At 40.6% G+C, this 16464-nt stretch overlaps 1 protein-coding gene across 2 annotated transcripts in view; it reads left to right on the top strand.

The window, feature by feature from the left end:
• Positions 1–16464, top strand: part of DGKH (diacylglycerol kinase eta) — a 176481-nt gene that overhangs the window by 140042 nt on the left and 19975 nt on the right. For both annotated transcript variants that reach the window (XM_063334985.1, XM_063334995.1), the window contains 11 exons: positions 31–165; positions 1969–2086; positions 3006–3116; positions 3266–3362; positions 5540–5647; positions 9459–9572; positions 9862–9996; positions 11245–11411; positions 13003–13108; positions 14587–14679; positions 16219–16338. In XM_063334985.1, the coding sequence (XP_063191055.1) occupies positions 31–165; positions 1969–2086; positions 3006–3116; positions 3266–3362; positions 5540–5647; positions 9459–9572; positions 9862–9996; positions 11245–11411; positions 13003–13108; positions 14587–14679; positions 16219–16338 (1304 nt within the window). The remainder of the gene's footprint in view (positions 1–30; positions 166–1968; positions 2087–3005; positions 3117–3265; positions 3363–5539; positions 5648–9458; positions 9573–9861; positions 9997–11244; positions 11412–13002; positions 13109–14586; positions 14680–16218; positions 16339–16464) is intronic.

The following is a 16464-nucleotide window of genomic DNA, read 5'->3' as shown; positions in this document are numbered from 1 at the left end:
AGTGCTCCTACTTTTACTTCTTCTGCACAGTTAAAACTGCACCAAGATCTCCAGATCGACGTACAAGCCGAGGTATCCATTCTCAGACAGGCTCTTTCTCTGCTCCAGCTTTGGCTGCAAGCAAGGAAAACCTCCCAGTGCTTAACACTAGGATTATCTGCCCAGGTAATTATGATTTTGAATTCTGCCGTTCCTTACACTACTTTAATATGGCCTTCTGTTCCTCCGCTTGCTGTCAAATAACAATTTTTACTTCATGCTAGGAGCCCTGTAGTTGTTTGAACCGATATACACATCTTTGTGTTGTATCATATAGTAGGAAATGCAAAATAGCATAAAAGATGCCTGAACGCTTGTCATGACACCAGATGCAGCAGAAGGATGAAAAATGAAATTCAGGATCTTAGAATCATAGACTCACAGAGTGGTTTGGTGTTGGAAGGGGCCTCTGAAGATCATCTAGTCCAGCCCTCTGCCATGTGCAGGCACATCTTTCACTAGATCAGGTTGCTCAAAGACCCATCCAACCTGACCTTGAACACTTCCAATGATGGGGCATCCACAATTCCTCTGGGTAACCTGTACCAGTGTTTCACCACCCTCATTGCAAAAAATTTCTTCCCTATGTCCAATATAAACCTACCCTCTTTCAGTTTAAAGTTGTTGCCCCTTGTCCTTGGTAAAAAGTCTTTCAGTCTTTCTTATAAGCCCCCTCTATGTTTTGAAAGGCCTCAGTAAGGTCTCCCTGGAGCCTTCTCTTCTTCAGGCTGAACAACGCCAACTTTCTCAGCCTGTCCTCATGGCAGAGGTGCTCCAGCCCTCTGACCATTTTCATGACCCTCCTCTGGACCCGCTCCAACAGGTCCATGTCTTTCCTGCGCTGTGGATCCCAGAGCTGGACGCAGTACTCCAGGTGGGGTCTCGCCAGAGTGGAGCAGAAGGGGAGAATCACCTCCATCAGCCTGCTGGCCACGCTTCTTTTTTATGGCAATTGGCTTTCCGGGCTTTGAGTGCACATTGCCGGCTCATGACCAATTTTTCTTTCACCTGGACTCCCAGCTCCTTCTATCATTCATCCAAAGCAGTGAGGCCATGAAGGGGCTGAGGGACAGAGCCGTATGAAGTTCAACCCTCTGAATTAGAGGTGTCTGTAGATACCTCTCAGGAAATGGATAACTGAAACTCCACAAAGCTGCTGTGCAGTAAAACCAGTTGAAAAAAAAAAATCTGTTCTTATCCAAATGCAATTAACAGTTGAAAAAAACCTGTTCTTATCCAAACGCCGTTAATTCTAGGGGGCAGCAGTAAAGCACTGTTTTAATTAACTTCATTAGTATAGTTAAAACATAATGGAACTGAGCTTACATTTTTCTTTAGGTCAATTTAAGTGAAAGCTTTTAGAAAGTACTTTTCTTTGTTTACCTGCATTACACAGTGTTTTGCAGAGTGACTTCAATATAAGTCAAAGGTAGGCATGGCAAGGCTGTGACCTTTCCATAAATTAAGTTAAACTATGACTCTACCAGTTGTAAAAAAGGTGAGGATATTCCTTAGGAATATTTCCGAAGGAAAGGACCGAAGAAAAATCATGGACAGTTTGGAGGTGAAGATTAAATTAAATAAAAAGCTCTGGTAGTCTTTTGGGATATTAGGTCACCCATTGGGTTACTATGCCAGTCAGTGAGTGATAGCTTGAAATCCTGAATTTTCTTTGGTTTTTTCTTTCTCAATGGTGGTACCTGAAGAGTCAGCCACCGCACCGCAGCATAGCTGCCTTTCTGCTCAAGAGAGCCAGAGACCTGAAAAGATAACCAATACAGGTAAAAACTGAGATAGAAACACAATCGTTCCCTGTCCAGGTTTAATGAATATTTTGTCTCTCAGTATGTGGCTTACATTATGACAATGTATGTTTCTCTGTTTATCAAATACAAATCGATTTTTTGTTTGTTTGTTTGTTTTAATCAGGTTTGAGGGCTGGTCTAGCTGCTTCTATTGCAGGAAGTTCAATTATTAGCAAAATGTTGCTAGCAAATATCGATCCATTTGGTGCTACGCCGTTTATTGACCCAGATCCAGATTCACTGTAAGAAATGATTTTTTTTTCCAAATTTACTGTTTGTTTTAGTTTGCTTTTCTTAAGCTTTTTTTTTTCTTTTTTGTAATTTTTTTTTTTCATTATGAAATTCTGTTTTGCTGTCCGTTTGGCAGTAGACCTCAAGGTCTGAAAACAGGTTAGATTGTGCCATTTTAATTATAAGTAGCGCAGAATTGTCTTGCAGCAGGAGAACTAATAGGAGACATTTGCTCACTTACCCCTTGCCCGCTGCCTCTGAGGGGAGGAGGCCAGCAGTCCTTCAGAGCTGGGTTTTCCTGCCCAAACTGCTGGTCTGAACACAAGCTCCGCCACCAGCAAAATGTTGCAGCGGGTCTGGGCACTTCGTAGTGGAGGAAGAAGAAGAGTGTCCCCTAAAGGACTGGAGCAGTGAGGTGGAAATTTTATGTCCTAAGCTCTCTCTGCTTCCCAGCACTGGGTGTAATGTTGGCAGAGACTTATGGATGGCATCTGGGTTGTGGGCCGCAAGTCCCCTAAAACAAAGCACCGCTGTGCCAGGCAGCATCAGCCAAACATCTAGCACCAGCATGCCTAAAGGCAGCCTGGATGCTCGGCCCAGTGTTGTGCTCCTGTCTCAGGGCTGTGCCCGGGGCAGCTCTTTCCTCATATTCCACTGTTAATTTGGGGTATGGTGGAGCTAGTGCTAGGATGGGGGTGTGTTAGAGTTTCTTCTGTGTCCTATGGGAAGTAACTTCCATCTGCAAAGTAGCTAGCAACCAATCTGTCTCTTCAACTGCCCTTGGGTTTCCTTAGGGAGATTCAGGGGAAACATCTCTTGATGTCTCTTGGTTGATGTGTCTGTTCTGAGACCAGCCACAATCTTGGCCAAAGCTCTGTGTGTACAGGTACTGTACAAACGTACACCTAATTATCTCTTTTCTTTTAACAGAGAGGGTTATTCAGAAAAATGTGTCATGAACAACTACTTTGGAATTGGGTTAGATGCAAAAATTTCACTAGAATTTAATAACAAGCGAGAAGAGCACCCTGAAAAGTGCAGGTAATATAATTGTCAGTAACAGAGCCAAGACGTTTCCATTATTTTCTTTTCCTTATCTCCTTATTTGAATTTCTTAACTTTTTCTCATCCTACAAATACGATACAGTGCATGTATTTCAATATTTGAATCTTGTTCTACCTGTTTTCAGAAGTCGGACGAAAAACATGATGTGGTATGGAGTTCTTGGCACAAAAGAGCTGCTGCAGAGAACTTACAAGAACTTAGAACAAAAAGTTCAACTTGAGGTAAATTTTATTCATGGGCACAACGGGTATTTTTCCTTCCACAATGTGTAGGGAAGAATTTGGGCTTCCTCTTGAAACCTTTTAGAGCTCTTGTGTCAACCCAAGTTGACCTCAAAGGCACTGTGTAAAAATGTGCCAGGTAAGAGGTGAAAACTCTTACATGAAATGAACATACACTAAACACAATGAAAGAGATAAGGAGTCTTAATCCTTCAGGCTCATTTTAAACTATTGGAGAGCTTGATTACACATAAAGGGAGGGCACACAGATGATTCTTGTCAAAAATTCATGACAGAAGAGGGGAGATTCTGAATGTGCGTCACGAGAAGCCCAGCTGCACCTATAGAGACTTTCTCTAATAGGTGTTTGAGACAGTCATGCAGAAGAAGCAAGATATTATCCCAGCAACAAAATCGCGGTGTAAGTTATCTGAACGTGGTTATTTTTTGTCTTTTGAGCTCTAACTGCAAACCCAAGTCTTCTTCACAATACTGGGAACTTAGAGGAGATATAAATCATTACCAAATGCAGAAAAAGACTATGAGATGGTCAGAGTTATTTTCACCCAAAGAGTATCTGGGCTGGATTTCAACAGAAAACATACGTAATTTCTCTTTTTACTTCCTGCTAAGTATTTCATATGGAAGTTTACGTTATTTATAAGAAGATAACTTTGCAAGTTGAAAGAATAATTTTAAGTTACTGGAACTCTTTCTCGCTCCTCTGAGATTTGGGAGGATTTTGTCTGGTAGGGGCAGATTGCTGTTATCTAAGGATTGAGTAATTATCAAGGAATTATGCGCTAGTTAGCAAATATAATGGCAGGAAAGGACGTTATCTGTGCTGCAGATAGAATTCTAATTTAAGGATTTTTTGAATAAGATTCAAATATGATTCATTAAGACATTCAAATCTGACCTTTCCATAATTATTTTTGAACATTCCTGTAAGTAAACCAGCAACCAGAAATTTCATATTTAGTATTGCCTTGCATAATATTAGCTTTATGCTAAAATGTGTGATGAGGTGCATGGCATTGGAAAATTAAAAATATCCATTTCAGGAATTGGAGGCAGACCTCTACTATAATACAAACGGCTTGGCAGCATCTATTAATATCACAGCGTATTTTGGATATTGTCACATTTTGATCAAAATGTTAGATTCTGTCTCGTTGCTGAGATTAAATCATAAAAAGAGAGCACTAAGCACATTCTGGAAATAATTTTGCATCTCTCTCTCCTCCTGATAAAATTGCTACAGATTTTGCCCTTATTTTCATAGCATTTCTATTTCATTTGTGTAATTTTAAGATCCTTCTGTGGGACAGGTAACTTGCGGTAATCTGGCAATCTTCTTTAAAGGCAACTTCACCCGCAAATTCATGATCCCCAAAGTGACGCCTGCATCCAGCATTTAGGACCTTACATTTCCAACTTGCTTCAAACCTGCACTTGCAGGACTTCACTTTTGGCTGCCAGTTGAGCGGTTTGAGATTTTTGGGTTCACCTCTGCAGGCAGTTGTACTGCTGTAAGTCAAGAGTGATTTCACTGACATCTGTAAATTCACTCATGAGATTGACTGCGTCATCCCATGATGGTGTTGAGCAGGGCTTGGAGTTGCTTGTGGGTTTTTTGGAGGATAAAGAGGTAAGAAAGAAGGGCGGAATGACCGGTCGGTCATAGAAGCGACCTCTTACCTGCAAAATCAATAACTCCAAACCACCGCCAGGCTAACAACTGTGGGGTCATTCCCAGATTTGCACTTTTGGGAGGAAAGTGAGTTATTTTTGCAGGAAGGCAAGTATACAAGTGCTACCAACGCTTACATTTAACCACGTTTGTGGTTATGCCAGAAATATTCTTGGATTCTTTTGATTATTTTTTTTTTCCTGCTTAATAGACTTAACTAAGTGTGAAACTGTGAAACTATTTCTTTGAAGAGTCATGGAACACCTCTGCCGTAGATACTAGTGTTTTTTCAGCTCTGCAGAAAATATTGGGGAGAAGAGGTTTGTGTTAGAGATGCTTCACAGCATGGGTGGAATAGGTTTGTGTCAGCCTATTAGTGACTCCGTCCTCCCCTGCCAGCTCTGATGAATCTTCATGTATTAAAAATTGCTGATTACTTTTATCACATTATTTATATACTGAATGAGGTTTCTATCCATTACAGTGTGACGGACAGTACATCCCCCTTCCGAGTCTGCAGGGCATAGCTGTGCTAAACATTCCCAGCTATGCTGGTGGGACTAATTTCTGGGGTGGAACCAAAGAAGATGATGTGAGTAACATTAAAGAGAAGTAACCTTCTGGGTGAAACCAGCAATAAATAGCATGAACTGCTCTTCTCATTTAATTTTAATAGTAGTAGCGTGTAGTTTGGATAGCAACTCTTATTCAGGGAGGCTGTTTCAGTTTAAACTGTATCGTCTTGTTGATTTTTTAATTGCAAATATATCCCATGATTTTTCGCTGTTGCCTTCTGTCGTGTCCATTAGAGCAAAATGTTCATAATAAGGCTTAGTGATATTTTTTTAAATGACTCTATGGGTGTTTTTAGAAACTAATTTTATAAACAGAGGCACAAATCGTTCCTGTCTATATTGTAAACCTGTAAATAAGGTTTCTCAAAGCGTAGACTCCTCTGCTATATTCTGACAGTAAGCAGGGTGGACAAGGATTATCATTCACCCTTTATACCTGAATTTTCCTCCTGTTTTTCAAACAGCTTTGGACTCTAAGGGATGGTGATTCGGGAAATGGGGACTGATGCATTTAGTGACTGATAATTTAGTGGGGGTATTAATCTTGTTTTCTAAATATTATCTTCAATGAGCTTCTAAAATTCTTCTAAAATATTTTAAGATATCTTTTTTCTCTTCTTTCTCACATCTCCTAAGAAACGTGGTGCTACGTGGATATTTAAATGTCTAACAACTTGGAGCAGTCTTACCGCTGCCATCCGCTTCACACACAGTGAAACAATTGTAATTACTAGCAGATTATCTCAATTCTGCATGTCCTGATTTGGTGTGTGTGCGGTCTGAATTCCCTGAAACTGTAGTTGCAAATTAGCCTGTGATTTTAATGTAGACAATCCAGGATTTTTTTGCCAAAGTGCTTTTGGTTTCTTGTGAGTTATTATCCTTTGCTTTTCTATATATATATATATATACACACCCACACATGCACACACCCACACACACGTAAAAGTCACAAAAAATATTTAAACATGTTTCAATGTCCTCTTCTTATTTTTGGTATATGTTAGACGATGGCAGTTGTGTTTATATTTGGCTATTGATATCTAAAGTTTTTACATGCTCCATGTTCATATTCATAACTCGAAAGCATCTCTAACATCTGCTCAGGAGTTTAACTCCAGTTAACGCCAGTTCAGGAGTTTATTTTTCTCCCTGGACTGCCTTAGTGAGAGAGAAGATTTGTGCTAGCTGTCATACCGGTATACAGCAAATGTGTGTGTCTTGGAGCAGTTTTATTGATATTCTTAGTCTTCTGGTGATCAGATGTACCAGCAAAGTGACATAGCTGTTGTGGACAGAGGTAGGAGCATAATTCACCGCTTTAGTGCAGTCTTGAGTGATTGGTCATCCGAGGTGGTGGTGGTCTGAAGTGCTGCTGATTCTGCTTCTCTGGACAAAAGAAAGATGTTGCCTTGACAGCTGCAGATATTCCTGAAGCATCGGTGAGCCAAGCAGGGCAGCCAAACGCCGACCGACTTGAGCTGGGCTTCTTTACACAGGCTTTTTTGATGTCCGGAAGACAGGCTGCAGCTATGACATGCAACAGGAAAGGAGGGAATTGTTTCTTGAACGTTGATCCATAGAGATTTGTTTGCCTTTATTACAAAAAGAAAAAAAAAGAAGGATGGTTGGTTTTCGGTACAGATATGTTTTACTGGTGGAGAGACACAGCAGTCTGGGTTGTGGTTTGCCCATTCTTTTGCTAAAGTGGAAGCACAAAATAAATGAAATGTTACAACTACTTTTTCTCAACTCTTGCAGAACTAGCCCTGTAGATGTCAGTTATACTTGTTAAAGCTGGATCAAGGACTCTCTGTATTTTTTACCTTGGGATAACGGAATCACTGTCTTTGCTCTTGTCAAGACATTCATATCACCATGTGAAAACCAGAAAAATACCCATGTAAACAGAAAAAATTCAGATGGAGAAACCCTTTGCTTCAAAACAGTCTAGACCCAGTAAAATTGCACTTTCATTCTTTGACACTGACCTGCTTAAGATCTATCCGTGTGATCCTGGGATGCTCTAAAGGGAAGTCTACCTGGATGTGGACCTAAACTGTGGCAATTGCGCTGCGCAGCCCTTTCCCTGAGAAGCCCTCCTCAGCCTCCTGGCCAAAGCCACCGCTTGCTGCACTGGGGTGAAGGCTCCTACTGGCTTGGTGGGCAGCAGGGACCAAAGTCCCTCACCCTGTTCCCCATCCTCTCTCTCCCTGAGCCGCTGCTGCAGACACTACCTGGATTACACAGAATTGGATCCTCACCCTCTTATTCTTCACCTCCAGGAAATCCTCCGTCAGGGGACAGGACCCGACTAGTTGTGGCTTTTGAGCTTCTTTCAGGGATTTTCTCCATTCTGGTCTCAGGCGTCACCGATGCAGCTTGCTCTGCCCAAGGTGCCAATTGAGGTAGTCTGAGTACTGCTCAGAGAGGTGATCTCTCCACCTGTTAAACTCTTACTGGAGTGATTTCTCCTGCTGATTTTTCTCCCTCCTTGCTCCCTATTGCATATCAGGATGAAACGGTCAAGCTTCCAAGTGACCTTAGTATGGCATCTCCTGCCCAGACCCAGTTGAACTCCAGCCTAAGACTTGTCCTGTGGCATGGCCGAATTCCCCTGCAGGACACCAGGGGGCAATGACACACACGAGACTTCCTGTGCTTTGTGTGAGCTCATGGAAATTCAGTGTCTTGGTTGGATATCAGGACGTTTGTTCCATACAGAAGCGTTTTTCATATTTAAAGTGGATAATTGCACACAGCGCAAACAAGATCCTCGTCAGTATGAAAGCTGTGTTTAACAAAGCCGCGTGTGGACTCGGATGTTGGTTTCCAGAGAATTCAGAGCATAAGAAGACATGCGCTTCTGAGAGAAAAAGACACCATTACGCCTCTTAACTTCGAGAACCTCTTAGATATTAAGTACATTAACCAAGCAGAGATTTGAATTGGCCTTTCATCTTGCCTTCAAAAACATTTCTTAGTCTGCACACTGAAACATGCCATCCTTCCTGTATAAGGACATGCCTTGTCATTCAGATATTTGAAATGCTATTAGCACTGCTGTTTTAAAACAATATTTGCCTACAGCCTATGCTACCTCACCCTTACAACTTTTGAGAGACAGTGTAGCTGTTCTACAGTAAATAAGTTAGAGCATTTAAATATTGGGATTTAAGAGATGGGTCGAGTCAGACTGGACGTTAGGAAGAAGTTCTTCACCATGAGGGTGGTGAGACACTGGACCAGGTTGCCCAGAGAGGTGGTGGAAGCCCCATCCCTGGAAGTTTTTTAAGGCCAGGCTGGATGGGGCTCTGAGCAACCTGATCTAGTGGGAGGTGTCCCTGCCCATGGCAGGGGGGTTGGAACTAGATGATCTTTAAGGTCCCTTCCAACCCTAAAAATTCTGTGATTCTATGAAATATTGAAAGCGAGTCTGTAAATGAATCTGTGTTTCATTGAACATAGAATCATAGAACATGTTGGGTTGGAAGGGACCTTTAAAGGTCATCTAGTCCAACCCCCCTGCAGTAAGCAGGGACATCTTCAACTAGACCAGGTTGCTCAGAGCCTCATCAAGCCTGGCCTTGAATGTCTCCAGGGATGGGGCCTCCACCACCTCTCTGGGCAACCTGTGCCAGTGTCTCACCACCCTCATTGTATAAAGAACTTCTCCCCAATGTCTAAGCTAAACCTACCCTGCTCTAGTTTAAAACCATTGCCCCTCGTCCTGTTGCTACATGCCCTTGCAAACAGTCCCTCCCCAGGGACATGCAATCTAAGCACTGATTTACCATCCAAAAATGGAATGTTTTCTTTTCCTTTCAGATATTTGGTGCTCCATCGTTTGATGATAAAATCTTAGAAGTTGTTGCGGTGTTTGGGAGCATGCAGATGGCAGTTTCAAGAGTCATCAAACTGCAGCACCACAGGATAGCTCAGGTTTGTTTCTTCCTTGAAAGCATGCAATGTGGTTGGCAGCAGTTTGGGATGCTGGCAAGTAGCGGCACTTTTGATTACCAGCATCCTATACATTAATATAGCACTGACGTTGTTTTAATTTTAACGGGTAACAAATTGTCTTCAATGATGAATGAAGTATAAAAGTGCTTCATCCTCGAGACAGTCCTGGAGGGAAGCCACAGCTCCTAGTAATGAACATATTTCAGGTGGCCCGTCACTTTCATTAGTATTTATTGCTCTGTAAAATAACGTGTTTGTTCTTTTCCAGTGTCGGTCAGTAAAGATCACCATACTTGGTGATGAAGGGGTTCCAGTGCAAGTCGATGGAGAGGCATGGATCCAGCCCCCGGGAGTTATTAAGATCATACATAAAAACAGAGCTCAGATGCTAACACGAGACAGAGTACGTAGCAGAAAGTGTTATGAAATAACCATTATTTACATTGCTTTCTGTAATAATTAGATTCAGTTATAACATGAGCAAGACAGCGCTTATAAAAATGTTTTATAACTATTCTTGTAACTTAGATAATTACTTACAGTTTTATAACTTTTATAATAAGCCAGATAGAGAATTGTTCTTCTGTATGTGACAAAGCTTTGTTAGCTTTTATCTGTTTTATTAGTAATATTCCTGTGTTCTTATTAATACATAGTAAGAATGGTGAAAATTTTATATCTCCTTCCTTCCTTCCTTCCTTCCTTCCTTCCTTCCTTCCTTCCTTCCTTCCTTCCTTCCTTCCTTCCTTCCTTCCTTCCTTCCTTCCTTCCTTCCTTCCTTCCTTCCTTCCTTCCTTCCTTCCTTCCTTCCTTCCTTCCTTCCTTCCTTCCTTCCTTCCTTCCTTCCTTTCCTCCTTCCTTTCCTCCTTCCTTTCCTCCTTCCTTTCCTCCTTCCTTTCCTTCCTTCCTTTCCTTCCTTCCTTTCCTTCCTTCCTTTCCTTCCTTCCTTTCTTTCCTTCCTTTCCTTCCTTTCCTTCCTTCCTTCCTTTCCTTCCCTTCCTTCCCTTCCTTCCCTTCCTTCCTTCCTTCCTTCCTTCCTTCCTTCCTTCCTTCCTTCCTTCCTTCCTTCCTTCCTTCCTTCCTTCCTTCCTTCCTTCCTTCCTTCCTTCCTTCCTTCCTTCCTTCCTTCCTTCCTTCCCTTCCTTCCCTTCCTTTCCTTCCTTTCCTTTCCTTCCTTTCCTTCCTTTCCTTCCTTTCCTTCCTTTCCTTCCTTTCCTTCCTTTCCTTCCTTCCTTCCTTCCTTCCTTCCTTCCTTCCTTCCTTCCTTTCCTTCCTTTCCTTCCTTCCTTTCCTTCCTTCCTTTCCTTCCTTCCTTTCCTTCCTTCCTTTCCTTCCTTCCTTTCCTTCCTTCCTTCCTTTCCTTTCCTTCCTTTCCTTCCTTCCTTCCTTTCCTTCCTTTCCTTCCTGAGAGCTTTGAGAAATTACTTATTCTCTGTACTAAATCTAAAAAAAATTAAATGTCATTTCATTATTTATACAGCTTGTGTTATTTATATAGACTTAAAATTAAATTTAAAAAAATTATTTGTTAAATTATTTTTAACACAATTTTTTTCAAAAGTAAAATTGACATAAAATTCAAAATTCATTTTTTTAATAAGCAAGAGTACTCCAAGTGCTGTGAACTGACTGTGTAATTCATTTTGCTTAGGCCTTTGAAAGCACCCTGAAGTCTTGGGAGGACAAACAGAAGTATGATTCCTGTAAACCTGTCATTCGGTCTCCCTTGTACCCTCAGCAGGCTGTTGAGTTGGCTACAGAAGAAGAAGTTGCACAGATCCAGCTGTGCTCACAAGCTGCAGAAGAACTTATTACCAGGTACAGTAAAATTAATAAGTTTGGATTGGCAGCCTAGACACCAAGACTGAATTATTCATGCAAATGCATACATAGACTTAGAAGTTTATATTTTCCCCGTTTTTTGTTTAATTTTTAGTTGCCACTCAGTTATTTTATTTTATTTTATTTTATTTTATTTTATTTTATTTTATTTTATTTTATTTTATTTTATTTTATTTTATTTTATTTTATTTTATTTTATTTTATTTTATGGCTCAACTTGTCTATGTATGCTTTTCTTATATATTTCTGTCCTTCTATTTTTATGCGTTTATTTTTTTTTTTCCTTGTGAAAAACGACTTTCTGAAGGAGCAGTGGAAATGGAAAATGGGAAGGCTTATTTGAGGAGGGGCTTTTGATTGAAACTTCTTGTTTTATGCAAAAGCAAAAATATATTTATTGAAAAAACCCACTCTTAGAAGTCAACAGTGCGGGTGTATCCACCTGACCTTAACGTCTCCTGACCTTATTTCGTCTTAATGCCTTGCTATTCGCAATTTCAAAGAGAGGAACACTTTTCAATAAACCTGAAATTTTTCCTAACGTATGTAGAGAGTAAGCAGTTAACATTCAAGGAGCCCAAATTGCCATATAAAGTCTTCATACCTTTTTGCATTCATCCACTCATTCATTATTATTGCAGTTTCTGTTTCATTCCTAATGCTCAAAATCCTCATCTCTGCGCCCCTGGATGCTTCAGTAATATGTGTGGGTTGAGACGACAGTAGGCTGATGGTATAAAACTGATCCCACAGCCTTGCTTATTTTCAAGAATTTTCAAGAATTCCTGAGATGCCAGTATTTAAATAAAGAAGACACTTTGATTTTTACAGGGAAAAAAAAAAAGCCACCTAGGTTTTTTTAGAATAGGCATTTTTTTTTAAAATCGGAATATTTTATAAAGCTGCTCTTCAGTTCATCATGATAACAAATTATCTTAAGCATAAAAATCAACTCTTGGAGTCTCTGTTGAGTTGCACCGATAATATAAGAAAGGAATTGAAGAACTACACATTCTTTATACACTGTATTGGTGACTTAAGTAGACATAGAAGAATAATTTAGGTTATAAATTCCCTAAAGTGAAGTTTAGCCAAGACAGCTTAAAAACTTTACTGTTCTAGAGATGGTCCTGAGGTTGTAATTACAGCTCGACTTCTCATAATCTCAAATGATTGCAGCCAATTTTAATGTCACATCTGAAGGATGTGCCGTGTGAAATAGGTGTAATAGTTCTTAAGATAACTTAAAGTAAGTAATCTTAATATGCTAGGGCTTTCCTCTATACTTTATTTGAATTAAGAGCCCCGATATTTTTGGTAGCATTTGTGTCTCAGTATTTCATAGCAGAATAAATCATCTGTGTTATGGGTATCATTTATGTGAGGTGCTGTATGATTTGAAGAGATACTTGTATTTCAACTTGTGTTATAAAGGACTGTATTTTTTTAAAAGTGTTTTGTGAAACATATCTTTGCGTATTTTCTCATCTGATGAGGTTGTGTACTCTTAAGAATTTGTCTTTAAAGGAAGTGAGAAATATTTTTCTCTTTTTTTCTGTTTTTGTAGGATCTGTGAAGCAGCAAAAATACATGGCCTCTTAGAGCAGGAGCTTGCTCATGCTGTTAATGCATGTTCACATGCATTAAATAAAGCCAACCCAAGGTTTCCTGAGGTAAAGGAAGAACAGAGACTTATGTATAAGTAAATAAGCTATAATATCTGCGTGCATAAGTTTGTGACACGGGAGCTGTATTGTACTCCCTGTCCCTGTATTAAAACAAGTTGGGTGATAATTCTTGAAGTTTTTGATAAACAGAGGAACGGATGCTGTATCTTCTCCCCTTTTTTGCCACTTTTTCTAAGGCGAAAGATGGGGGAAAACTACTTTCGATTCTGAAAGTACTGGTCTATTTGGCAGCAGGGTGTCTCATCCCTTCACGTGCGTAGGGGAACACCCCATAGCTGATGAATTTGGTAGAGATCATGTTCAATGATTCTGAAATTTATTAATAATACCCGGAATGGGAGTTAGGAGAACTGCCTTTTTACGAAAGAGTATTAAAGAGGAGAGTCCCCTCCTGGTGTTAGATGGGTGCCGCATCTGAGAAGGCAGAAGATGCAGTTTCCGCATTCATCGGGGTCCTCCCCAGCTGATAGACTCTCTCTCTGATGCACTGTTAGAAAGGGACATTAATGACACTTAAAATGCGGACCTTTTGAGCGTTGTTGCAAGGGGAAGTGAGTAGTTGAGAGGGAGATAAGGAGTTTGGATTAGGAGCATGGTAAGAGTATGTCTGTTGCCTTTCGGAAGCAGGAAAGAATTCGTTCCACCTGCAGCAGAGGTCCATAGCTAGGGGGTGCACATCCTGAAGTGATCCAGCAGTGCTTATGAAATCAAGTGAGGTGGTGTACTAATGTAGCTACGAGCATGAATTAACCAAACTTGGGTCAGCAAACAGCAAAAATAATAAAAGTAAGCTCATATCTGCTTGCAGACGACTGTGTAGGCATGTCCCCAGACACAGGGCGGAGGCATGACGAAGGCTCAACCAGTGCTCTTCCTACAGACAGGTCAATTCTTGTGGATGAATTCGTAGAAACTTTCATGCTTGTTAGCCAAATGCTATGTTGAGAATGCAAAGGGAGCGAGGGGAAATGAGTTTCCTGGTTTTTCTTGTCACACTAGACAATCTGGCTGTTTTCAGGGATTGGACCCAAAAAAGATTAATTAGGTAGAGGCTGTCTATATCTAACCTAAATTTACGTATGGTAAATACATCGGTTAACCTTTGCTTCTTAAAATATGGCTAGCACCTTACTTCCACTAAAAATAAGGTGAACAATTCAGATCAACAGTCGTTGTTAAGTGAGCCCCAAAACTTTTCTGGTGCCTTTTGTCATCCATAAAAATTGTGGCTTCATCTCACTTGATGATCTGCAGGATGATATACGGTCATATTAAATTAAATTGGGGAAGAGACAGTAAATAGATTCTACATTTTTGTTCAGTGCTGAAGAAGTTGTTAGTGTACAGATAAATTGATGTATTTCTCCTAGAAGACGCTTAAGAACTGTGCTGTAAGTCCAAAGTACTTATTCACAGTTTGACTTGCAGCACTTCAAATAATTTTTATGATTCTTATTCCCCAGAGCCTTACCAGAAACACTGCCATGGAGATAGCTGTCAACGTGAAGGCCCTACATAATGAAACTGAATCTCTGCTAGTAGGAAGAGTTCCTTTGGTAAGGTCACAAAATACATGGGTTTATTCCCTCATTCATATTATCTGTCATTTGTTCTTTGCTGATTTTTTAAACTGGCGCAGGATTTATGACATGGTACAGGGAGCTCATTAATTACACTGCATTTGTGGTTTGGATCGGAATGAGTTATGAATTCTTGTCCTAGGTTGCCATCCATCTTATGGGCACTGAATTCTATGAGCTTTAGAAGAGAAAATAACACGATAGCAAGAGGGAGCTTATATTTCCAGTATTACTCTGCTGAACAGCAATATCTTACTAAAGACGGTCTCTCCTTTGAAAGGTGGTAACATACACAAACTGTTGAGGCAAAGGAAAGTTTTTGTTAGGTGGGATAAGTTAATGGGGGCTTGTAATTTATCACCAAACCTCAACAACGTCAAAATCTTTTTCCAGCGCTAGAGATCAAAGATTCACTTACAACTTCATTTTAAAAATGCATTCACTAGGATATAACTTAATTAGATCCTTTCAAAAGGATATTCTGCACTGCCTTGGGACTGCTTTTACTTCAAAGAGAGAAGTAGATGTTCAGATTGCTTTATTAGGGATTCCAAGCAGCTCGTTCCAAGAACTCTTTACCTCAAAATGATGTTTCAGCAACCCCAGATGAGCCCAAAAAAGGGATCAGCTGCCTTCCTTGCCTCTTCCTCACAGTTTGGACTCACACAACAGCTGCAGAATAGTTTTCAGACCAGCATTTTAAGGAAAACTGGTGCCTCCATGGGGTCCTCGGAGTGTTTATAGAGCCAAATTCCCATAGGTCAGCAAGCCCAAGCTTTTTACACTGCTACCACTTTCTTTTCCTCTTTGGCCTTCACTGATGTGTTTGGCTTTTTGTCTCCCATCTGGGGCTGCAGTCGTGTCCCTCTTCCATGCCTGGTCCCCGTTCTTCCCACCCTCAGCCCACAGCAGTGGCTGTCGCTCTGTGTGTCACCTATTTAGAAGGCGTAGCGCAGGGATTCTATCACCACTGGAAGACCGTTGGGAATGGAGCATCTTCGGTAACATCCATTTCCTCTTACTTGACTGTGAGAGAGCGATCTATCATATGAAGACATTTGCAAATAATAACTCAGGCTTACTACCATCTATTCAATCTTTTTACGCTACTTTTCATACAAAGACTTTCCAGGCTCTTGTTTTTCTGGTCAGGTTTTATCTCCTTGTGCTGGTAGTTTCCATTTCTAGTGTGTTCTAGTATTGGTGTTACCAGATAAGTTTTGCTCTGTGAAGACTCCAGGAGCGTGGTGAATGATGAGAGTGATGGACAGCTAGGTCCAGCTGGTCCGCACCAAAAGTCTCAGTCATCCCTTTGTGGTGGGGACCATACTAAATGTAGCGGCAGGGTGGTCTGATGTACCTCTGAAGGAAAATTCAGTTTGGTAAGATTATTTGTTTTCACTGTTCTCACTGTGAAGTCATCATCTGTTTGTGTGAGGTAACAACATATCTAGATTTAAATGTTATATATGAACAAAACTAAAAATACTATTTTTCTGACCTGTTTATAAACAGCAGTTAGAAGCTCCCCATGAAGAGCTGTTGTCTGATGCTTTGCACAGTGTGGAAATAGAGTTGAGAAAACTTGCCGAGATACCTTGGCTTTATTATGTTTTTCAACCAAATGATGACGAGGTGAGTTTGATTAATACTTCCTGTTTCTAACTGAACTTAATTTTCTTTTGATAGGGAAGAGTACGTTAGAACCCCTCATGATCTGGAGAGGCAATTTCAGTAGCGATGCTGGATCCCTTCTGTCTG

The sequence above is a fragment of the Chroicocephalus ridibundus genome, chromosome 1 (genome assembly GCF_963924245.1).
Source record: "Chroicocephalus ridibundus chromosome 1, bChrRid1.1, whole genome shotgun sequence".
Taxonomy (NCBI): domain Eukaryota; kingdom Metazoa; phylum Chordata; class Aves; order Charadriiformes; family Laridae; genus Chroicocephalus; species Chroicocephalus ridibundus.
This window is presented reverse-complemented; position numbering and strand designations above follow the sequence as displayed.